We start from the raw sequence: 24514 nt of genomic DNA on the forward strand, positions 1-24514 counted from the left end.
GATGGTTCATCTTGTACTTGTTTGGAGGTGCATAAAGACTTCCGTCCTGCACAGCCTTATTCCCCTTGAATTCTGTAATCCTCACATCACTCCTTGATTCTTTAGATGGCACACACAGGTTCAGTGCCACCATCATCTCTTCTCCTGCCAGCATTTTCAGTCCTCACCCACTCAAAATACAACTCTGAACCCCTGCATTAGATTAATGCCAGATCTGCACATATTTTGGTCTCTTTCCGGCTTTGGTACAGGTGTACTTTCTGCATGCAAGCATCAAATAAACCATTAGGGAGATGAGAAAAAATCTAAATCAAAAAGTCGAAAGCAGAAAAGCTGCCTTGCTTCGTAAATGGGGAGAATACTTTTATTTGTAACATTTCCTCCTCTCTTTATCAGCTTGTTTTGCAACGTGACTCCATCGAACACCAAAAATACTTCCCCATTGTTCCCACTCTCCTCTTTCATTTTCACTCTTTGAATAAGATTAAATGTGAAAGATCATGTGAGTGAAATTTCTGCCATCCTCTGTTTGCAAATACAATGCTCATGATTCCCATTTTATTAGAAGCAATCAAAATAGAAGTGGGAAATTCCACCGGTTGCTTCGTCCACTGAAGAGTGTGATTTAGTGTGTTTATCTGCCCCCGCATATCCCACACCGGATATTCTATATGTTGGTGGTCTCATCAGTCGACTCTGCCGTTTGTCTCCCCTGAGCTCCTCACTTCCTTCCTCCTCCGTTCATTTACTCACTGTTCATCGTCCCTTTGCCTCTAAAACACTTTCCCTCTCATCACCACTGAGTGACAGTGCCACCCACATGTCTTGCCCTGCTTCTCCGATGTGTGTTGCAGGAATATAAATCATCGGGTCACTCAGCAGCTGAACTGTCAACAGTTTGTAGGCCATTGCAGGCAGACTTGCAGGGAAACTTGGAACATGAACTTCACCTTGTTCCTCCAACATGTGCTGTGTGTTTGATGGGGAACCAGCCCAGCTCCAGAAGTCATATTTTTGGGTGATCATTCAGAGCCTCTTCTTTGACAGCTAACCCTACCGGTCAGGTGGTGTTTGGTGTCCGCATAACCTCAGGATTCTGCTGACTCCTCGGGATGTCGGGCGTGTTTCAACGAGCCGAAATGTCGAATCGGGTCTCCACTCGTGGATCCACGTTGACCTGCAATTCAAAACCTTGAACAGGACATCCGATGGTGTCAGGCAGACGGCAGCTGAGGGAGCATCCCTACCGGTTCGATCGTTCTGTCTGGCATTCCTGGAATAACACAGGAATAACCCAGAGCTCAGGATGAAATTCCCAAAACCCTTAACCTGTCAGAGGGCTAAATGTGACTCACAAAGAGCTCAGATTGTCGAGCACTTTCACTTTAGGGTTGACTGGCTCACTTTCTGCTCTTTATCTCCATTACTCATTTAGTAGTCACATACTCATTTTGGAAAAACTGGGGAAAAAAAGCTGTTTAACTTTGATGCCAATGCTGCTACAATATAAACTTCATGCATTCAGCGCTTTACATGTAAACATTTCCTGCAGCTTGTTGTTTCTTACTTTGCAAATAGTCTATTTTTTTGGTTTTCTGCAGCTAATAGGACAATTACAGCTGCTTTTAAACACAATTTGGCCAACTTATCTTGGCTTTTTGTCATAATTACTTGAAAAAATCTGCTGGAAAAACAAAGAAAATGATTAAGTCAGTCACTAATGAAGCCCAGCATGCCTGCTGACAGTTTGGACAGCTGCCCTCTGAGGTCAGATCTGTGACTGAATAGCCAGAGATACTAAGGAAAGCTTTTCGTGGCAACACAACTCAGCTGCAAGTTGTGTGCGTGTATGCCTGGAATGGCTGAGTGTTATTAGTATGTATCAGGGGGATTGAAAGAGATCCTTGTTTGGGTGAGTGGGTGGGTTTGTGTCGTGGAGGACATGTAGGTTTGGTGTGTGTGTGAGTGAGAGAGTGTGTGTTCCACTCGGGGAGGGGGAAACCGCCTCTCACATCTGGCTCGCCTTGTCAGAAGTCGAGTCTCACATGCAGAAGTTATGTTGAAACATTTCTGCACCTTCGCCCCACAAACGGCTGCGGATGAGTCGGGCAGAGGGCAGAAATGCTGGACGGTTTGATTTTCTTTCGCGGCTCCTGAATCCTGCCAGTAAAAGGACCTCATCCGCCTCCGCTGGTGCAGGAAGGTGACGCAGCGCAAGAGGAGCTCAGCACCAGGTGAAGCGGTGACGACGATTGCGGCAGCGAGACGCAGCAGCCGGGGGCGCAGCGTCCCAGCCGGCCGGCCGGAGGGCTGCTCACAGTGGACTTAACAGAAAGAGAGACTGGAGAATCATATAATCTGGCCGAGCGCTGCTTTTAACTCGGGGAATATGCGTTGTTCGGCTGCACCGCAATGACAAGCCAGCGAAAGTCTGCCAAGCTACAGCTGCGGCGGTCGATCAGTGAGCAGCTGCGGGACTCCACGTCCAAGGCTTGGGATCTGCTGTGGAGAAATGTCCGGGAGAGACGGCTGGCAGGTCAGAGACAAACATGGAAGTATTTCAATGTGAAATGTCTCCTCACAGATAGTTCAGCAGGGACAGTAATGAGCTGCCACCTTAAGGCACCACATAGTTTTTAAATATTAAACATCAAGGATCCGTTAATTTGGAAATCGGGTTCCTGGGTGAATGTTTGCCTCTGTGTCGCTGCTGGAGGTCACCATTTCTATCAATATTTCATTTTTTTTACTGTTGTCCAGACCTTTCAATCACGTGAAAGGTATTTAAAAGACAAAAGTTTATCTTCAGTATGCGCTGCATTTAGCCTCATATGCCTGTAGCGTCATGCGCAAAGCGCTCCCAGATTATTTTGGGAAGGTCATTGTCAAATTTAGTGCTCATAACAGCGCAGGCATGTGCTGTGGAGAAGAGTCCAGCAGGGGTTTCAGATGCCAGTCATTCAGTATTTGTTGTTCTAATCCAGACACCGGTTCACGTTGACATTTTATTATTATCACTTTGGGATTCAAAATGTTGGATTTTACGCACATCTCGCAGGGAGTCAGATGTTCAGACGCGCTAATGCGCCAAGTTTCGGAGGGTCAGCCGGTTTGCTCCGTATTTACAGTGGCCTGGATGCGCAGACGTCTCCCTCTCCCAAACTGTGCGTCAGAGGGAGAGGAAGAGGAGAAAAGTGAGAGAAGGCGAGGAGAGAGAGAGGGAGAGCTGCAGCTGTCTCCTCGGTTTAATGCAATTACCGAGATGTGCGCCTCTTAAGCAAATTAAACGATGACATTCCCACATTCAAAACGACACAAACCGCCACAGACCAAAGCCCAGTCTGCCTGTCAGGCGTTTTCAAGTGCGGACCAGTGATAGATCGCTGCAGAAATAAAGGAGCTGCTGAAGCTTCTGTTTAAACATCATTTCCAGCTCTGCACGGAGGATAATTACTGTGATGATCGCTGCTTTCTTCATGCACAATTAATAAGAGGAGAATATCGGTCAAATGGAGCATCAGAGGACACCTGCCGCCCTCAGTAATCCTCTTTTCGCCTTACTTCTCACCCCTCCATCCTGTCTTTCTAGCCAGAGCCCTAAAGCTCCCCAAAACCCACTGCCCCTCCCCCTCCTCCCCTCCCTCACCCTACTGCTTAACCCATCAGCCCAAAGGCACACAGTTCACATCTGTCTGGATCAGATTTGGAGATGGGGAATCCTTAAAATGTGCACATCTGGCCTTACAGTTATGCTGGTATTTGGCAGTGTGTTTTCCATTGTATGAATAAGTCAGGACTGTAGAGTTCAATTTTTAATCGTGAGAAACTGTTTAGTTACTTTGTGGCTGTTTTGAACGACAGCAAAACAGTGAAAGAGCATAGCTTTCCGATAAAGTGGATTTTAATTTGACCAAAAGTGAAGCCTAAACGCAGCAAACACTGTATAACACTGCAAAAACACATTAAACAGAGCATTTGTGTCCAAAACCGACATATTGTTTGCCAGATTCAGACCAAATATAATCTAAATGCAAGCAAAAATGAGCCACATTTTTAAGCTGTAATCATAACTAGATGCATTAATGAACAAATGGACAGATCAGGCGCTGAACCGACGGAATGTGAAAGTGAATTTAATTGTGTTTATGGTTCCATTCAATTCAATCATCTGTGTGTTTGTGTTACTGTGTGCGTCTGAGTGTGTAAACTGAGAGTACATGATAACACCTGGATTTAGTTGTAATTCCACAGATTTTTGGGTTAGTGGTGGGGGTTCGGGTCTCCCATTGTGTGTGGGATTTGTGGGTCTTAGTTGCCTCGATGTGATTGTTTATGTATGTGTGTGTGTGTCAGACAGCGTGGATGCAGATTGAGGGATTTTCACAAACGTAAAGCTTTATCTTAATTCATCTGTTTCCAACTGGGCATTATTGTCACAGTAGTCAGTTTACCTCCTTGTGTTTCTGGAATGGTTTTTCACTGCTGTAGTCAAAATACTCAGTTAGTGAAACCCAGTTGTTGAATTATGTCCATGTTGGGTGTCTCAGGGCGTCCTGCTGTTCAAAGTGAATTTCTTGTTAGTGGCCCCGAATGCCTTTGAAGATTATCAGCATCCTCTGCAGGACTCGGTCAATCAGCACTTCTTCACTAGAGCTCCAGAATCTGCAAGATGCAACAGCATTTTTTTCTTTACATGTACACTCATTTAACCCTCAGCTTTGGGGATTGATTTAAAAGTCGCATTGATTCTTTTTAGTTTTCATCTGCTCCTGGTCAAATTCCAGATTCTTATCTCCTCCGAGGTCCTGTGGAGCCTCAGATGCTCAGACATGGAGTCCCTTGGCTTTCGGTGGAAGATTAAAGGTGGCTGAGCTTTGATGGTCAGAGTCCTGAAGTTTGGAAATGCCCCGACTGTGAAACTCTGTTGACATTAGTATCATCTTTAAATCACTTAAAATCTCATAAGTGTCCATCCTCACCCCGACTCATGTTGAGGCAGATAGCTAACCTCCCCGAGTCTGGTTCTGCCAGATTTTTTTTGTCCTTCCTGGTAAAGAGTTTATTTTTTCATTCCACTTTCACCACTTGCTCAAAAGGAATCCAAACAAGACTTTTGTGTTGTGGGGATTCTCTGTATGAAATTTGTAAGGTCTTCCTCTTACTGTGTGAGATGGTACATGTTTTGAATTGGCACTATATGAATACAACTGAATTGAATAAGGGCTCAAAAATGAGACTTGCTCTTCATATTTACTTCTGTATCTTAGCTATGATATCATCAAACTACATTCATTGTATAGCACCGATATTTAGTGCAATTATTCGCTTAAAGGCATCAAATGACAGAATCATAAGTGCCTCTTTTTTTCTAAATAAATATATTCAGTTATATTAGGACCTAAACACGTTCTCTAAGAATTATGCAAGTTTAATCGATGACAGGCAAAAGAGCTTGCATAATAAATTGCAAAAATATGAAGAATTTAGAGCAGATCTGTCAAATGCTTGAGCAGAACAGATGAGGACACATTTGCTAGTGTTAGTTTGGATAGTGTTCAGGGGTTTTATATTCTGTCTGAGAAGCAAAAAGTTGGCTGAGATGAAAGATGAGATCATGCCAAAATGTTGTTTAGCTTAAAAAAATAGTGCTTTTGCTTTTTCTTTCTATCATCCAGCTGTTTGTTGTTGTGTCCCAACCATCTGTGTATTCGATTCATCTTTACAGTCACATTAGTTTAGTTTATTTTCCAGTGTCTTCTTCTGCCTGTTCAGTTTCTTTCCTGCATCGAGCTGAGAGAGAATGATGGATATTATATTACCGGCTGCTTACTACAGTCCTGCCCTGTACTGCTCAAGTTACACACATCTATTTAGCTCACTATTACATTACTGTACCAGCCTGCTGTGCCCTGGGTCAGCATGACATTTACTCAGTGTCCTGCACAGTGTTTTGGGTCTGTTTTCTTTTTCTTTTAAGTTCATGTTGAGTGACATGTAAAGTAATTAGAGACAATTCACACCTCCACAACTGCAGTGAAAATGAAATTCTACTAATGTTTCCTCATATTTCCTCCAGAGGGCAGTGTAATCAAATCCAGTCAGATTTCATCTTTCACAGCTTCTCTGAATATTTCACTGAGCATGATTTAGGGTGTAGAGCTGATGCACTTTTGTAGGATTTCACTGCATTGGCTCACACTTTTTGGACAGGCAGCATATAAAAAGCTACTCCGTAATGCTCCCCTGCTATGAGATCAGGTGTGAGTGTGACTGCTGACCTCAGACTGACTTTCCTATGACCCACTTTTCACGTGCGCCCCCGTCCAACTCTTACTCCCTACCTTTTAGCCCCTGAAAATGAATACAAATGACCGCCCGTGTCCTCGAGTCCTGTTAAATCACTATTCTGCAAAACTGGGTCAAAGTACGACTTCCCTCCTCCTTCCTCCGCCTCTGCATTCCATACATTAATCACTAACTTGGTTACTGTATGACAACGTTCGGTCACACTTTTCACACACCAGCATTGCTTACTACAGCTGCTACATGACAGGTTTTATTGGTTGTATTGTTATCTAGAGGGATGTAGGTGATTCTTATGTGCTGGATCAGTTATGTTCATGTGATGTGAATTTGATGGTGTGGATTTGAAGAACATTTCTCAATGGCATTACAGTCCCACTCAACACTGGAAACAATAGCTTTTCTCCTACATACATTCCTCAGTGCAGGCTCACACACCCACATACGCTCCATTGTTCTGCTCCTTCCCATTTCACATTGGGATGTGGCCATTGGGTTATTTTTTTCCAGGCCTATCCCCATTCTGATCACATCTACCATAACAGATCTGCCCTCCTCACCCACACGTATTCACATTTGCCTGGGGCATGTACCAAACTGTGTCTTTGGCAGAACTTCAGGAAGCTGGGCAGCGTTCCCTAAGCGCTCCGGTCATTGGCTGCTGATCACGTGACCAAAAGGAAAGACTCTGTGGAAGCAACAGTGAGTTTGTTTTTCCTCCCATCTCAATCTCAGCTGGGAATGCAGCACGCACTTGTGTGTGGGGAGAACAACGTCTGTCATCCGAGTCAGGTGGTGTGATGAAGCGGCCTGTGTGTTTGCTCGGTTGTGGTTGGAGTTGGAGGGAGGAGGAGGCAGCGGCAGGGTGGGGAGCTGGTTTGGCTTCCAGTGAGGACATGTTAGAGGCAGGAATTCGCAAGGAAGGAGTGCTCGCACAATAGCTCATCAGGGCAGGAGTAAGGAGGACGTAGAGGTCGGTGGGGGATTAGATAGTATGTTATGGCGGCTGCAGACAGCAGTATGACCGTTATGGATGATGTGGATGCTGCAGTGAGTGTGGACAGTGTGGCTACCTCAGCACACTGTGAAGGTGCAGACAGAGCAGTTTCGAAAGAGACAGTAAAGAACAATGTGGACCCTTTGGACGGTGCAAAAGAAACTGCTAAAGATGAGGATGTTAGTGCAGGAAAATCTACACAGCCAGTGAGTTTAACCACTGCTGACGGTGTGGACAATACAAGGGAGAGTGCTGACAGTATCTGCCCTGAGGACGGCTCGGACAGTGCTGATCAGACAGACAGCAGAAGTATGGAAGTCGATGACATTACGGACAGCGTGGATCAGAGCGCCAAGGGCGACAGTAACGGCTGTGAGAGTGACGGTGACGGCACCAATGAGAGAACCTGCCTGGAGGCCATGACACCGGACGGCCAGGACTACTACCTGAGGCTGGGAGTCACCCCTCAGCGACGCTCTGCTCTGCGACTCTCACGCATCATTGCCCGCCAGCAGCTTCTCCGGAGGCTGGCACAAGGTAGATACAGAGAGGTTTGAGGCAAAGTTATGAGTCCGTCAGCCGTTGCTGGAATTTTGGGGTGAAATTCGGTTCATCGTGTGGCTAGGTTTTGCAATTTCAGTGATTTGGATTTGACTGGATGTTAATCATTGAGGAAAAAAGAAGAAATGATGATTGAAATCAGAATCAGAGAGGTTTCATTGCCAAGCAGGTTTTCCTATGAAGAATTTAGTGCAGAACTGTAACAAACAGATTAAAAAAGTGGTGCAAGACTACTAAGAAGCAAGTGTTACAGGTGGAATTGGCAGCAATTCTGCATATTTAATTCAGCGATGCAGTTTTTTCCACAAGGTTTGTGTGTTCTAAAACTTCTCATTTGATTTCTGAAGACTGCCTATCATGAATTCCCTTTTAGTTTTCTTTTCTCCTGTAGAAGCAATTTCTCATCTGTTCTGTCTATTCAGAGATAAAGAAGAGCACCCTGTGCAATTTCAAACAATGTGAGCTTTGATAAGGGTGTGAACTTGGAAAGCACAAGAAGGAAGATTCTGATTGCAGCCTTTTCATGTTAGCCTGTCTTCCCTGTTTAGGAATTCAAAGATATTGTGACCTATTACCATCATACCCGCGCGATTTACCAACGCAGCTTTTGGCAGTATCCCATCGACCTTGTGTTCCATTGTTTCTTTTTAAGAATATGACCAGCACACGCACACCTTTCTGGATTCAGTCAGTCAGACATATGGAGCCACTTCTGCCTCAAAGATGTGTTTCATAAATCTAAAAGAAGGCATAACAAACCCTAAAGGGCTGTAGTGTTATTGTTTTTGTCTGTGTACTGCTCACCCAGATGGTAACTTCCTCAGCTTCCTGTCACATGACTCATGTTTCCCAGGGTGTAAACAGAACATCCAACAAAGCAAAACTGTCACAGCTCCGGCTTGGAGCTGTAAATTGTGTTCACTGTAGTAGATGAGTTACTCTTCTCTCTATTCTGAGGTTTATCTGGGTGCGTTGTTGATTTTATAACCGTGACACATGAGGAATGAATGGATGAGCCCCTGTTTGATGACAAATTTGTCTCTGAGTCAAATATTCTATGAAGCATCAAGAGAGTGACAGATATGGCAGGAATGTAGATGGTGAAGCAAGTTTATGCCTGTGCTGGATGATGGTATGACATCTTAAACTCTCTGCTGTTTGCATTGATACTCACTTTTCTCTTCACACCCTCCCAAACACACACACTCCCCTGTCACATTCTACCTCTCAGCAACTAGTAGACTGTGAGCCAGCCTTAAAAAGAAACCCCCTGACCCGACCAAACCGATAATCAAATCTGATGCTTTTTCAAAGCAGTAGTTTTTGATTCATGTCTTCAAGTGCACGTCTGTACATACAGGTTAAAGCAGTTAATGAATATATTATCACAATTTTTTCCCCCAGTAGCAATGAATCATGTTTTGACTTTACTGCCAGTAACTGAGATTTTTCACATTCACTGCTCTCTTTGTGTTGTTTTTGGCTGGCTCCCTCTCTATAGGCTTTAACTGGGCTGATTTATGGTAACTGAAGCATATAGACTATATAAGAATCGGCATATAAAGAATCCTGATTAGAAGTCTCGGGGATGAATTCCACAAAAAATGGTAGGTGTATGACGCATGTCCCACCCCTCAAATAGCCAAACCAGAAGCTTAACCTGTGGGGAATGATGCTTTTTAACCTGTATTTTGTCGAGCTTTTAAGTAGTGTTATCAGTTTTGACTTTAAGTTCTATAAATGCAGTTTTTGATGCCCCAGTGAGCGCTTAAATTGCCGTTTTGGCTCCCTCCTCATTCCTTTAAACAGCGATTTGCGTTTGTCATCAAGTTAAGTCAACCCAACATTACATACATTCAAGCCTGAAATTATTTATACCCCTAGCAAATTTTGACTTAGTTACTTTTCTTCAACCAGCAAGTTTTTCTTTGAGTGGAAATGACACAGGTGTTTCCCAAAAGATAATATGATGAGGTACAAGAGGCATCACTGTGGAAAAAATAATTTCTCAGTTTTTATTTACATTTAAAAGTAAGTGTAAGTTAAAAATTTGCTAGGGATATGAATAGTTTTGAGTTTGACTGTATGTTGCACATTTTAACAGATGTTGAGATTAAGTGTTTTCTAATAGAGAAATAAGATTTTGTATTTATGTTACAACTTTTAAAACTAAGATATTCTATTGTACAAATTTACCAGGCTCATTTAAGCTTAAAACCCCACAATATTACCTACTCTAGCAAATTACCTAACAAATTAGGTATATGTAGGTTAAGACCGTGCAAAATACTACGTAAAAAACACAACAAATCCAAAGGTTTTCTGTAAGCAAAAGTACAGGCAAAAGTGAAGAGGAAGAACACGTATTTAAGAGCAGGAGACCTCCAGCTGCTCAGGCAGGGTGACCATCTGCCTCGACCGGTTGGACTGAGGGTAAGGAGGAGAGAGAGTAGGACAGCAGAGACAAACAAGAGATCATAAACACTGAACAGGTTGGTGGGATCAGAGGCTACAGCTCTTGAGTCAACCCAGATACCTGCAGAGAGACAGAGAGGACAAAGAACAAACTTCAGGAGAGAGAAGACACGCGAAAAAAGTATACAACAGCGCAGTTAAATAGAAAGGGATTGTGACAAATTATAAACCCATGAAAACAAGCATTTAATCATTCTGATTTATCCTTTAAATCATCACCTGTCAGTGTTTTCTTTTAATGAAAGCTGTTGTTAGAGAAAGCCTCAGTTAAAGTGTCTGTCAGAGTAAAAGTGAACTATAACTCACTGTGATGCTCACCACTGGTACGCTGCCAAGCCACAAAGCTGCACCCACAGCCCGACCAAGCTGAGCCCTAAACCGAGCCAGATGATAACTGCTCAGTCGCTGAAAGGAAAAAGGAACAGAATGTGACACACATAAACACACCTTACATCCCTTTCATGCAACCCTAGCCTGAAGCCATTTAATGCATCTGCTTGATTTAAATGCATTGCTTTAACACCCTCTGCTGGCGACACTGTGGCATAACCCAACACAGCTGTTTAGTTTCCTCATCTGATCCAGTCCCACTCTATTAATCAAGTCTGTTAATACTTCCCTTAAACTCCTTTACTTTTACTAACTATAATCAACTGCTAACTTACATCAGTCCATCCAACCTGTGGTATCATACATCCAGGAGTCTCTGAACTCTGCAGTCCTCAGTCGATGAAGCTCAGCAGACTCTTTGCCTGAACCTGCACTGATTTCATGCCAGTATTGATTGCGTTTTACAGTACATTCCTGAGGGCTCGACATCATCACAGATCAACCACACGAGACAGGACAGACAGATTCCGCTCTACCGTCCCTCCCTCCCTCCCTTCCTCTCCCATCACTCCTCCTCTGTCTTCTTTGCTACTTTTTTTTTTTTTTTTTTACATTTAAACATGAAGGACTAAGTGCTTTAGCGTATGTGGGAACATGGCTGCTTTCCAGGCATCCTGTGTGTGTGTGTGTGTGTGTGTGTGTGTGTGTGTGTGTGTGTGTGTGTGTGTGTGTGTGTGTGTGTGTGTGTGTGTGTGTGTGTGTGTGTGTGTGTGTGTGTGTGTGTGTGTGTGTGTGTGTGTGTGTGCGTGTGCGTAGTGTAGTTTTTGCTAGTTTACTCTCTTCTTTATCATGTTTTCTGCCCAAAAAGGCAAATTTTAATAAACAACGTGTAATTTTAGCTTTGTAAAATTAGCTAAATCCTCTTTATTTTCACCTCCTGTTACTGCTCGTTGTCCGTTAGTGCCCCTCAGTCTAACAATCATCCCACTGACATGTTCATCACGGCATCTTCCTGCTGCTGTTCTTAGCTCACATGCCGCTCCGGAGGCATGGGAAATTCAAGGCAGGAAATGATATCATACAAGCCACTTCAGGCTCCTTGGGACCCAGTGCGAGGCAGACATAATACAGCGAAAAGGCTGTCAGAGAGTCAAAGTTACTGGCTTTGGATGAAAAGGCAGGAAATTAAAAATGGAGGAAAGAAAAGGCAAAAAATTTCATTTACAAAAAGGCCGAGCAGACATTGGGGTGCTTGACTTGTATGTATTATGTAACAAGGCTGGCACTGTTGTTATGTAAGGAATTACCTTACAGCTCCTTTGTCCTACACACCAACACAGCCAAACACACTCGTACACATCCCATCTGGCCTGCCTTCTCAGCTGTACTCCTAGCGGTTTGCTGCCTGTTGTCATATATTCTCCACAGCAGGAATGCAGGGACATGAAATAGACTGAAGCACAGTGGGCAGCTTGGATTAGCTCTTTCTTACTGTGTGTATTGGAGTGTTTCGTGGCCCGCTAATAACATGTTTGTGTACCAATTAATCTTTTAATTAAATTCTGCCCACGTCAACAGCGGTGCTTTGTCCACACACAGACAAAAGCTTTGCCACTTGTCTTTTTTATGCACCAACACAAAGGCATGTTGGCAATTACACATGCACAAACACTGTAATGAAACAGAGCATTTTCTGTTTTTTTCCACTATATCTTGCAATGACATTAGCTTCATAGCTGTTGATTATTACTTTTGAATGCAACACTAAAAATAGTTAATGTACAATTATGTCGGGTGCTATGTAGTTTCAGTTGGAGGTGAGCTCTGTTTGTTAACAGTTTCCTGGCAACAGTCTTGGTTGAGGAAAAGTTAACAACCAGAATGAAGTAAGTGTGCCGGAGTAGAACTGTTTACCGTTTTGTTACTTAATCCTGGAAGAAAGTCTCAAATTTTAGCTCTGAAGTCATCAAAGATTCTGTGTTTTGGTTTAAGGGCATGATGTCTTTTAAAAAATAGCCATAACTTGAACGTTTACAAGGAAAACTCTGTTCTGTGGCTCTGTTGAATCCTTCCTGAACAAACCCTGAGTTAAATGTACAGTTTGACTCATCATCCTTGTATTCAGTTATACCACAATTTGGTGAAATCAACCTTTCAATTTCAACAAGCGTTGAAGAATATGACTGGCTGTATTCTGTGCTTTTTTTTTGTTGCCAACGATTCCTATGAGAAGACCAAAACCAGTTGAGTGTTTGCTGTTTCTTCAGTCTTTTCATCAAAACTCCCCAAATCATATGTTCCTGTGAGACATAAAACTTCAAAAGCAGTATTAATTTTCTAAAACGGACATATTTCTGGTGCTCTAGTGTTTAGCAAACATCCGTCATACAGGAACAAACTGCATTTGTTGGCTATTTCCAGGATTTGGTGCCACAAGGTTAATGTGACAGCGACAGTGCTGATGTCAATTGGAATGATGGAACATGTCAGCTCTACAGTGACGTGGCTAATTGATGTGTTCTTAATTATTTAATGAGGTCTGTGAGACACTGGAAAATTAACAGTTTGCTGCTTCTTTTTCCTGTCCGTCTCCTGCTCTTAATCTGCTTTTTTTTTTTTTAAACCCGACTTCCGTAAAATGAGTGGATATTTGTTAAAATCTCACCCTCCACTAAATAATGCCGTGGTGTGTCTTCCTCCCTGTGGTTTTCCCACAGGGTCTGTCCATCTCTGCTGCCCTCCCCACCCCAGCTGTCTGGCTGTCTCATCCTTTTTGCATTCTCTGACTCACTGGGGGCAACATCTGGACGGCTGCAAACGTCCACGCTGCTGTGTGTGCGCGTATGTACACACTGCTTTCTCACACACGTTGTTCTGGTCTGCACTGTAGCGCCGTGAACCAATAGAAAGAGGCCGAGGTCAGAGTCTCCTTCCTTGTTCGTCAAGCCAGTAGGTTCAGCTGACATGTGAAGTTAGCGTCCACCAGTTGTCCGTCTGCGACCTTGGGGGTCTGACTGATGCAAACGCCAGCTGAAATTAGCCGTTTCATCCGTGGACGTGACGGGGGGGCACCATCAGGTCTGGTAGGAAGATGCGGAGTTGATGGCGATGGCAAGATTCTTGTAGGAGAAAGGGCGAGGAGGCTGTAATGAAAGAAGAAAAGAGGATGGGTGAGAGAAAATGCATGAGGGAGTATTTTTGTTAAAAGAAAGATTGTGAGGGGGATAAAATAATGGAGGATGGGAGTGGGAGGGATTCAGAAAGAGCACAAAGGTGAGAGAGTGGATTTTTAACAAAGGGAGTGAGATTATAAGAAGAAGACATGTAGGTGTAGGAAGAAATGAACACAGAGGGAATTAGTAAGAAACTAAACAAGTGTGACAAGAAGGAGGCGTTCAATTCAGCATAACACAGAGAGAGCTGTAGAAACAGAGAGGTATTGGATGTGGATCCTGACAGAGATGAAAGTGCGAGAGAGGAGGTTGAGGAGAAAATTAGAGGGAAGGGAAAACCTGCATGGGGCTGGCTGGAAGAGGGAGGCAGAGTTGTAAACACAAGGGCTGGAAAGAGCGAGGAAGAAGGCACAGAATCGTTGCCTCTTGATGGAAAGCTGAACAGCAGTGAATGGATGTGCAACGGGATGGAGAGGAAGCTTCAGACTGAGCAGAGGAGAAAGAAATAGAAGCATGTCATCACCCGCACCATGAGGGCTTCGAGTAAGTTTTCACATTTCTCGGCCTGCAGGCTCTCTCCGGCTTCTCGCTGGAATTCTTCTGCCTCTCCGGTCTATTTTCAGAGAAAACTGTTATTTTTTTTTTCCACAATCTGCCCCCGTGTTGCTTCATATGTGATTTAGAGAGAGGAGTTATGCTGAGAATGTTGGGAAAGGGATGTAATTGCTGGATTGCGGTGAAAGGATCATTTCCTCGGACCGTTCTCATCTCTGATGGTGGAAATGGAGGCTTTTTATTGCCTCACTGAACTTTGTCCTCTGTGTTTCTGCGGTGCCCGACCTGTTCAGCGCCGGCACCTTGAAATGATTGAATGAGACAAACGAGCGTGAATGAGCGGAGAGAGAAGAGCAGCGACTGTAGAGTGACACATTGCTGTCGATGATTTTTGGATGACATTGGCATTGCTTAATACAATTTAATGTTTAATGACTTTATGTGGAGCTTTATGTTCATTTTAACCAGCATTTGTACCATTTCTTTCATCCGTATTTTGTCCTTTATCAAAATAGTGAACATATTTTGAACATATGTGTACATGTGTTCATGCATATGTATGTTTCATTGTTTCAGTATCTTTATTGTGTCTTTCATCGTGCTGTTCTCTCAGATGTCTTTGTCAGCACAAACAGCGGCTGCAGAGCGGTTTAATAATTGTCTGCTCATAAAGAAAACATACACACTCACACATGCACATTTCAGAGCTGCCACTTTAGAAGCGTGTGCAATACATATGCTAGCGGAAAAAAGTAGTAAAACAAATGCCCGTAAAAAGTCTCGTGGTGCTGGCAGCAGCACCTAATGGGGTGTGGTGCCATATGTAAGAGCCCGTTACATTTATGCATTAACAGCGGAAATCTGACTGCCGGCTGGTACATCTGAGTGGACATCGTATGTGAGTGCAGCATGTGATGTTAAACCGCATTTCCTTTGTCTTCTGGAGATAATGCAGCTTCCTTCTCTGGCCAATTTCCAGCTCTTTCCAGTCTCATCATTCCAGTGAATTCCCAGAGGAAAGATAAATTCTCTGAAATGTTCCTTCTCTGTACACTAGAAATGCTCGTCTCGGTGATAACCACGTGAGGCTCTGCTCTGTCTTGATTTATTGGTGCTTATAATATATTTTTAGGTTTTAATAATTGAGACCATCAGGAGGGGGCATTGTTCCAGCGCAAGTCTCAAAGGGAAAGTCAATCATTTTAGGGACTTTCCTCCACAGAAATTATGCAATATCATAAAATTGTTTTGGGATCCAGATGTTTTTTTGACGACTCTGAATTGCTTTCAGGTTTCACAATAATCTAACTAAACGTTGACATACAGGGAAGATCGATAGATGCCTAAAAATCTGTATATGTACATTGATGTGTGTCTTCAACGTGTTTCTATGCTTTTTTTATTACAGAGATTGAGGCTAAGGAGGCTTGTGATTGGCTTAGAGCAGCAGGGTTTCCACAGTACGCCCAGCTTTATGAAGGTAACACACACACACACACACACACACACACACACACACACACACACACACACACACACACACACACACACACACACACACACACACACACACACACACACACACACACACACACACACACCGCCAAGACCTCCTCCTTCAAATCTCTCCTTTTGTTTATTCTCCATGTTTAGTTAGTTTTCTCTCTGTATGTCTTATTTTCCAACATCTCTGTTTCTGTCTCTTTCTGCCACCCCTACATCTCTGTTTTCTTGTCTTCTGGGCCACTGCAATCTATTTCCAAGCTTCAGTTCCTGTCAAGAGGGAGGGGTCATGGGAAAGGCCTTGTTATCACTGCTGGGACTCTCATAGCTTCTCTTTCTCTCCTCTTCCTTCCACCTTTCTCCCTTTACCCTTCCACACCCACCCCTTTTCATCCTTAAAGAAAAGCCTGTCATTTTTTAAAACTTTTTTCTCTATTTCTTTCACCTTTCACCGTCCACTCTTTCTTTTTTGCCCTCCTTCCCCTCCCACTCCTTTTTGAAAAACCTACAGGCGTTTATTCATGTGATGATCATCGGGTCTCATGCAGTCGAGGCACAAACAGGAAATGGCCCCCGTAATCTAAGAAGTAGCTCTTAAAAATCCAGCAGTCCTACTTTAGCAACACACATCTATACAAGCACAAGCACACGCTGCTTCTCTGAGGAAAAAATGTTAAAAAAAAAACCCGCTGTGGAGCTCCGGTAATGTCGGGTTGTGGATGCCGGGCTGTGGCTGCTCCTCCGGGTGCACATGATGCCTGCAGTCTGCCACCACACACATAGAATCACCAAAATAAAACGCTTGAGTCATTTTAGCATTGTGTGGGATTCGGAGTTATTTTGGGGCTTGGAAACTTCAATGCAAATGGCAAGTGTTAACAGCGGCGGCGGTGGCAGCAGCTGTGCCATACTTCACAGACTTCATTAACAGATCACCGGAGAAAAGCAGTCATCTCCTGTCAATCATTAACTAACAAAACTCAACCTCTCCTCCGTTTTTTTTTTTTCTCTTTCTCGCAGATTCCCAGTTTCCGATCGACATTTCCTCGGTGAAAAGGGACCACGACTTTTTGGACCGGGATCTGGTGGAGCCTCTGTGTCGGTGAGGACGCATTTACACTTGTTCTCTGGCTCATTTAACGCCAATAAAACCAGCAGATGCCTTTCCTAGTCCCCTCCCGTCCTGTCTCTGTGCGGCCTGGTGCTAACCGGCGCTCATTAGATGTCTGACCCCGACCCTTAATGAACTCCCCGTCCACGTCTCCCGCCCAGACACCCAGCCTTTGATCTGGCCACCTCCCCTCCCCTCTGCCACGCTCTGATCTCCCATTCAAAGAGGAGAGACCCTCAGGGGGTGAAAAATAAGAGGAGGGGGATGAATGGGTGAGGGTAAAGGGTTGAAGGAGTGAGGGGATGCCAGTATATTCCAGCAGATGGCTTTGAGTGTGTGTTTTAAGTCTCTGCACACCTCTGTGATCTTTCTTTTTCTTTTTTTACATCTCCTGTTTCCCTGTCATTGAAGTTGTCCTTGCTTACACCAGCACATTTCTTCCCCCTTTCTTATCTTTTCCCCTCTCCACCATTCACCCCCGTCTCTCCAGCGGTACGGGAGGGAGTGTTAATTATAGTGTTAGTGATTCCTGACAGCTATATTGTGCGAGAATACCCATCAGACCCCCTGAGAACCGTCTCAAGAGCCATAAAACACGCTCATAATGCATAGCTTAAACTTTAAATTACATGCTCATGCGTGAAATGATACACAGTGTATAAAGCTGTTGGTATTTTTGTGGGTGATGTAGCAGCAAGCCGCCCAATGTGTGCCAGTTTGTGTGTTTACAAGACAGAAAGTTAACAAAGGAGGAGGATTTTCCACTGTGTTTTTTAGAGGTTAATATCTCTCGCATAACAGAAGTCACGAGTCCCACAGTTTGTTTTTGATGATCCCATCTTTAAAGGCACAAACAAGCAGCTCTTCACAGCTGAGGCTGTAGAATGCAGAAGGTGGAGACAGTTTGTGGGTGAGGAGGCTTTTAGGACGAGTGGCAGATGAAGGGAGGAGGGAAGAAAGTGGAAGGGAGGAGCTGGGATGTGCACTGGGTGAGGATCCAGTGGAGTGATGCCGCAGAAATAGAGGGAGGAATAAGGAAAGAAGAAGAGAAGGAGGAGAAAGTCAGTGTCGGGGGGAGGGATAGACGGAGTGAGAAGGACGGAGTCGGTGAAGAAGATAAAAGGAGAAAAGTAAGACGCACATCTGAGAGTGACTGATCAGGAGGAAAGAGAGAGGTGAGACAAGAACGAGAGATTACAGTGCAGAAGGAAGCAAATACACAGCAGCCGACAAAACATATCCAGTCTCTGGCTTTAGCATGTGACTGTGTGTGTTGCAGACGTCTAAACACTCTGAACAAGTGTGCCTCCATGAAACTGGATGTCAGCCACCCCAAGAAGAAAGTAAGTCGGTGCTTTTTTTATTTTCTAAATCTGATTTTGTTTTGGTAATAAAAATGCAACCTAGTTTGGCAAGTAGCATAAATATGCAAGAGGATTTTGCAGTTTGGATTTTGCTTATAAGCAGCTACAGGACAAGGATCTGGTCAGGTTACAGGGAAACTCTGGTGCTGTCAGTCAACATCATAAAATTAGATTCTAACTAAATTTAGTTCTGACGATTGAGGATAGATTGCCAAATATGTCTTTCATTCCACATGACGATGCATGTCGCTTTGGATAGAAGCATCTGCTGAATGAAAATGTAGCAATTGTAGAATGACTTGATTAATTTGTCTTGTAATACATCTTGATATTTGTCTACAGTTAAGAATTTATGTATTATTGCAGCCTAAAGGGAATCGAATTTAGAGCTTGTGGTGCAATTTTTTCTCATGGTTATATATATGATATTTCCTTCATCCTCCCATAGGGCGATGACTCTGATGAAGATGACCCGTTGGCCATCAGCAAAAGGTGGACGTTCGAGTGGAACAGCAGGCGCTGGTCTCGCCTACAAGACTTCCTGTTGGACAGCACCACTGAAAGCAGCCCGACAGGTCAGGGGGAGGGTCTGCACAGCACAGTGAGCAGTGAGAGTGTGCTGACGGACCTGAGCGAGCAGGAGATCACAGAGATCTCCTCCCTCCACAGTGAGGACTCTGCCTCCGCCATGCCTGACTCCATATCTATGGCTTTCCTCTCTGCTTCCTACCAACCGCCGAGGGATCTTCCACACTACAACTCCCTGCCGATCAAGAGCAGCCGCCACGGGCAAGGAGGGCGGAGTAAAGCCAAGGAGTTCCTGCGGCGGATGGAACTCATGCGCACTTGGGGGCCGTCGACGAGGCGGAAAAGCTCGAATCGGAGGCCGCCGTTGGTCATCAGTGGGCCGGTGCTGCAGGGGGAGGAGCCTCAGGCACTGCAGATGCTCCAGTGTACGCCCATCAGCCAATTAGAGCACAGCCCCAAACACAACCACCAAAGTGATGGTGACACTTCCCCTGTCTCTCTCACCAAGGATTGTGAAGACCTATCCATGATGAATGTGAGCCCCAACAAAGAGACTGCAGCGCTTCCCGTGAAGGAGCCTGTATGTACAAAACCCCGCACTGCCAGCAAGAGAAGCAGCATGTATCTGGAGGATATGGAGCTGCCTTCTCAGGGTAAGAGGACTGAGGATCAGAGTCAGTTTGGCAGAAACCAATTTCACTCATATGAAAACCTCCTTATTCACATCCCCAAAGACCATAAACCAGGAACCTTCCCGAAAGCCCTATCCATAGAAAGCTTGGCGCCTTCCCCCAGTGACAGAAACAATATTTCACAGACACATACTCAGACTTCTCCACCTGGCAATGGCCTGGGTGAACCCTGGTGTGGCAAACCCTTGTCCAAACCCTGTCCTGGAGCTCCACGAGGCAGCAGGGTGAGCGTTTACGACAATGTGCCAGGCTCCCACCTGTACGCCAGCACAGGAGACCTGCTGGACTTGGAGAAAGAGGACAACCTGTTTCCTCACCTGGACGACATCATCCAGCACGTCAGCGGCTTGCAGCAAATAGTGGACCACTGGAGTCGCAGTGTGCTGCCTGAGGGAGACACCGCGGAGGGGGAGGATGAAGGGGAGGGCAGGACCACCCCCAGCGAAGGCGAGAGAGACGGGGTCTCCCTAAATGACACCGATTCAACAGGGACCAGTCGGGAGAGGCGGGACTCTGGAGTTGGGGCCTCCCTGACGAGACCACGGTGAGTAGCTGTTCAGGCATTTAAAGGATAATTATGGTTTATTACAACTTGGGTCTTGTTTTTATAGTTTTGGCCCTAATTTTTATTGCTTATAATAGCATTTCACTCACCACAGTAATAGCTGAGATCTTGGAACCTGCCGACACCACGAAGCCAAACAATGCAAAAAGCAGGCACGCAGGTTGAGAGCAAGCCAATAACATAACCTGATCATCTAAAGCACTTTATTTGGAGGCAAAACCAAGAGTCAGGACAAACAAAGTAGTAGTTATAACCAATTAATGCATAGAAACACTGGTAATACGGAATGTGGGTCAGTCTATCTGCAATTAAAGTGAGGCACCAGAAGTCTGTACTCTGTTTGACAAGTCAAGTGGATATCTTCTAAAGTTACAGTCTTTCTAGTAGTTTCCCCACAACAGTCTTTTCTGGTCGAGCTCCAGTGGAGGGATAGGAGGACAGAAACATGTAATTTTCTACGAAAATACTAAAACTTTGGAAGATATTCCCCAGATTTATCTACAGTGAAATTTTACTTGGAAGCAAATCTCTTCAGGGACAGTATGAAAAGGATGAAAAAGTACAGCGAACAAATTAAATTCTTGCTATTTTCATATTGGCACCTGCCGATGGACCAAGATGGCGCCACGGACGGCCACCACGGTGCTTTGGTGCGCTCTGTTTTTGTCTATTGTTTTAGGACAAATCTGAAATATCATAGACATGTATTTTAACATGGAACAATTTGGGTAACAATTCTACTGTCTGCCGTATTTGCTCTGCAAAGCAAATTTGTCTAACAAGTGGATTTGAAATGCATGTTGTCATTTAATAAAAGGCCAAGTTTATACTGTTTATCAGAGCCAGAAAACTGTTAAAACCCAAAGAATCTTTAAATTTTCAACTTGCTTTGTCCTTGAACTACTCTTCTGTGATGTGTGGTTCCACTGAGAAACTTAAAAGCTGCAAATTGTGATCTTTTCTAGAGATCGCCGTATTCAACAAGTCCCTTTAACAATTGCTAAAAAAAATCTTTTGCTTTAACGACTTTAGGTGAAAAAAATAAAATACAATGCTCCTCAGTGCAATTGAGGCTCAGCTCAGACAGTCTCATGACAAAAAAATCATGGACTTTGTGGTTGGCTGGGCTGAACTGCAGACACAGATAGAACAAGAATGGAAACAAAATAAACTATTTTTTCAAGCATTAGGGTCCCCATAATATGTAGTGTCTTCAGTTTTTTCAGCATTATTAGCATTGTAGGCACTTCCAAAAAATACTGTCCATATTGATTCCAGGCTTTTAAATTTTTTTATATAAAATAGTCAAAAATGTCACTTTTTTATTTATGACATATCTTTCTCAAACTGCAGAAGACATTTTTGAGTCCTCCCTTCTTCTAGCCGTGGTTGTGCTGTTTCCATCGAGGTGCAGAACTTTTTATTTCAGTGAAAATGAGCCCACAGTGAGTAAAATTGTGACAGGAGCAAAAAAGATCAAGAAACTGCTCAGAGGGTTTAAACCAGTATGACTGGCATTGAATTTCTTGTGAGAAATTCCCAGGTCTCAGCAATGATGCTATTCCTAAGAACACATTGTCCAAAGCTATAATAATGAGTCCCAAAATAAGCCAGAATTGTATTTACACCCTCTGAGTCACTGTCTCTCATTGTTTACTGGTATTTTCTTCCTGTCCCAGTCTGCGATGGCCCAGTTTCAGAACCTCTGATCATCTCAACCAGCCAGCGTCTTCTCTGCAGATCAACAGCCAGTCAGCGGGCCAGCTCAGTCTACTGCAGAAGTTTTCTTTGCTCCGCCTCACCGCCATCATGGAGAAATACTCTATGTCTAATAAACATGGCTGGACATGGTGGGTTTAAACACGCGCAGTAGTCCATATGTTCCTCTTTTCTCCATTCATTATAATGTGTGGTATTGACTACATGTGATATTAGATCTGGAAAGTGTTTGAAACAACTTTGTAAACTTCTCTCTGACCTTGTTGCATTCATTGTTTCACCATATTCTCTAGATATACTGTGTTCTATATGTGTGACAGTTGTCAAAGTGGCCTCTGTTAGTTATTTTCACTGCTCCTTTCAACTCTACAGTAGCACCACATGCATCATCAACACCTTCAAGGGTGTTATTAAAGCCCCAACATCAATGGCTTTGTGCATGCGCCAGTGTTGGACCAAGAGTACATTCTCAGCCACATCAGTCTCCGTGCAAAAACAAGCAAATCCCTGTGCTGTTAATGGCCAGTCCTGTTTGTTTTTTATTATCCCCAACAGGCGAACTCTGCTGACCAGCATCCACATGAAGAGAAAGATAATGAAAGCATAGACCGCTTATTCTCTCACACACTTCCCTAATTGTTCTCCGTCTATCGCTCGCAGGTCTGTGCCCAAGTTTATGAAGCGCATGAAGGTGCCTGACTACAAAGAGAAGAGTGTTTTCGGCGTTCCCCTCATCGTCCATGTCCAGCGCTGTGGTTTCCCCCTCCCCCTGTGTTTACAACAGGCTCTCAGCCACCTTAGAACACACTGTCTGGACCAGGTTAGAAAACAGCTTTTTACAAGACTTGATCTTTCTCGTAGTGTTAAATGTTGGCTGTTTGTTTCAAACATGCAGCAACTAAAATCTGCCCCAATTCTTTTCCACCCGTCCTCCTCTTAGGTGGGATTGTTCCGCAAGTCCGGCGTCAAGTCTCGTATTCAGGCCCTGAGGCAGCAGTGTGAGTTGTCCCCAGACAGCGTGAGCTACGAGGACCAGTCGGCGTACGACGTGGCCGACATGGTCAAACAGTTCTTCAGAGACTTGCCTGAGCCTCTGCTGACAAGCAAGCTGGGGGAAACCTTCCTGCACATTTACCAGTGTAAGTCGCCTCAGAGTCACAGCTGACATCAGCCACGGAGAATGAGACTTCTCATTGAAAATCTCTGAACTTTTCAGAAAGACACTAGCGTCATCACTGCCTCCTCAGGCAACCAGTCATATGAGCAGGACCCGTCGATGTGGTAATCAAAAAAATGGATGAGAAACTTTGTGTTTATCCATCCTGAGCAGTTTGATTTGTGAAACAGAAATTATTACAGCAAGAGTTGATGCTCGTCTGTCATACAGCAGTGGTTGGTCTGGTGATATGGTGTCAAGATATTGTTGTTGTGGAAACAAAACCTGCATGCTTCATCACAGCGCTGTTATGATGAAACACATTTTTATATCTCACTGACAATATTTGTTTGATACCTTTTCAGTTTACTTTATATCCAAAATCATAAACTGTGTCAATGACAAATCCACTCTGATCTGACTAAAATACTGTGTTGATATATTCCAAACAAAAAGTATAACTGCATCTTGTCATGTTTGAATTCTACTCATTCTTTTCAACGTAATAGGGTATGTATTTGTCGTACTATATTTGAAATGATAATAGGACCAAAAATCACTATACTAGATCAAAAATCACAAGGCACTAATTAGCTTATTCACCATTTGCATCACGTAGTTGCACACATGGTTAATGATGCTGTTCAATGTTGGCTTGTCGAATGTTGTCCCTCTCTTCCTGAGGAGTTTGATGACATTGGCAGATATTATGGGAAAGGATTGCATTGTTGGACAGTCAGAAAACCCCGAAGAAATTCAATAGTTTAGAAGCCGAAACAGCATGCAGGTTATTTTTCAGGACTGGAGCGTTTTTAGCTATGACAGAAGATATAGAAATAAAGATGCCCATTGACTTGTTGAAACCTTAATTGATGGCAGTGAATGAACAAGGTAAATGAGATAATAAATGGGTGGATTTCACCTCCATATCATTGGGCGTTGAGATTGTCATCAATGTAATGCAGATGTATTCCTTGTCCTTGTTTCATCACTCATCTGCCTCCGTGGCCGCTCTCCGTACAACGCTGGCATAGCTTTGCCTTGTACGATGCCAAATACAACATCTGGTATCTGTTGTGCGCACCTTAAAACAAGATCCATCAATGAAAACGACTGTCCTCTATCGTGCTATTGTTTAATGAACATGAGTCACTGCCCACATGAGCCAATTCCAAAAACCAGATTTTAAACCAGCTTCCTTCAGGCAATTCCTCACAGTTTCTGTAGATATTCTCTGGTTGTGCAAACTGGCAATTTCAACAGTCGTCTGTTACTGATCATAAGCGATTCTGCAGACAGATGAGCCAGATGTCACAAATCCTGGACTTGGGTGCTGACATGTAGTCCTGCAGTCATGTGGCAGATTGTCTGTTGTACCATGCTGCCCAAAATGATTTCTTAGACGACAAATGGCAGAGTTGTGGACATTCAAGTGCATTACTACGACCATAAGTGACATGCCAACATCCAGCGCACCAACAG

The 24514-nt window shown here is 43.9% G+C and overlaps 1 protein-coding gene across 3 annotated transcripts in view; it reads left to right on the forward strand.

The window, feature by feature from the left end:
* The first annotated feature begins 1958 nt into the window (after positions 1–1958).
* stard13a (StAR-related lipid transfer (START) domain containing 13a) overlaps positions 1959–24514 on the forward strand; it is a 29081-nt gene continuing 6525 nt past the window's right edge. The window contains exons 1-8 of one of the 3 annotated variants that reach the window (XM_022209058.2): positions 1959–2536; positions 15803–15874; positions 16918–16999; positions 18288–18351; positions 18821–20136; positions 21837–22007; positions 22537–22696; positions 22817–23015. In XM_022209058.2, the coding sequence (XP_022064750.2) occupies positions 2413–2536; positions 15803–15874; positions 16918–16999; positions 18288–18351; positions 18821–20136; positions 21837–22007; positions 22537–22696; positions 22817–23015 (2188 nt within the window). In that variant the 5' untranslated portion in view covers positions 1959–2412. Of the gene's footprint in view, positions 2537–7021; positions 7838–13920; positions 14383–15802; positions 15875–16917; positions 17000–18287; positions 18352–18820; positions 20137–21836; positions 22008–22536; positions 22697–22816; positions 23016–24514 lie in introns of those variants that run through there. The other 2 variants (XM_022209057.2, XM_022209059.2) reach the window with 2 other exon arrangements.

This window comes from Acanthochromis polyacanthus, chromosome 17, assembly GCF_021347895.1.
Source record: "Acanthochromis polyacanthus isolate Apoly-LR-REF ecotype Palm Island chromosome 17, KAUST_Apoly_ChrSc, whole genome shotgun sequence".
Lineage (NCBI taxonomy): Eukaryota > Metazoa > Chordata > Actinopteri > Pomacentridae > Acanthochromis > Acanthochromis polyacanthus.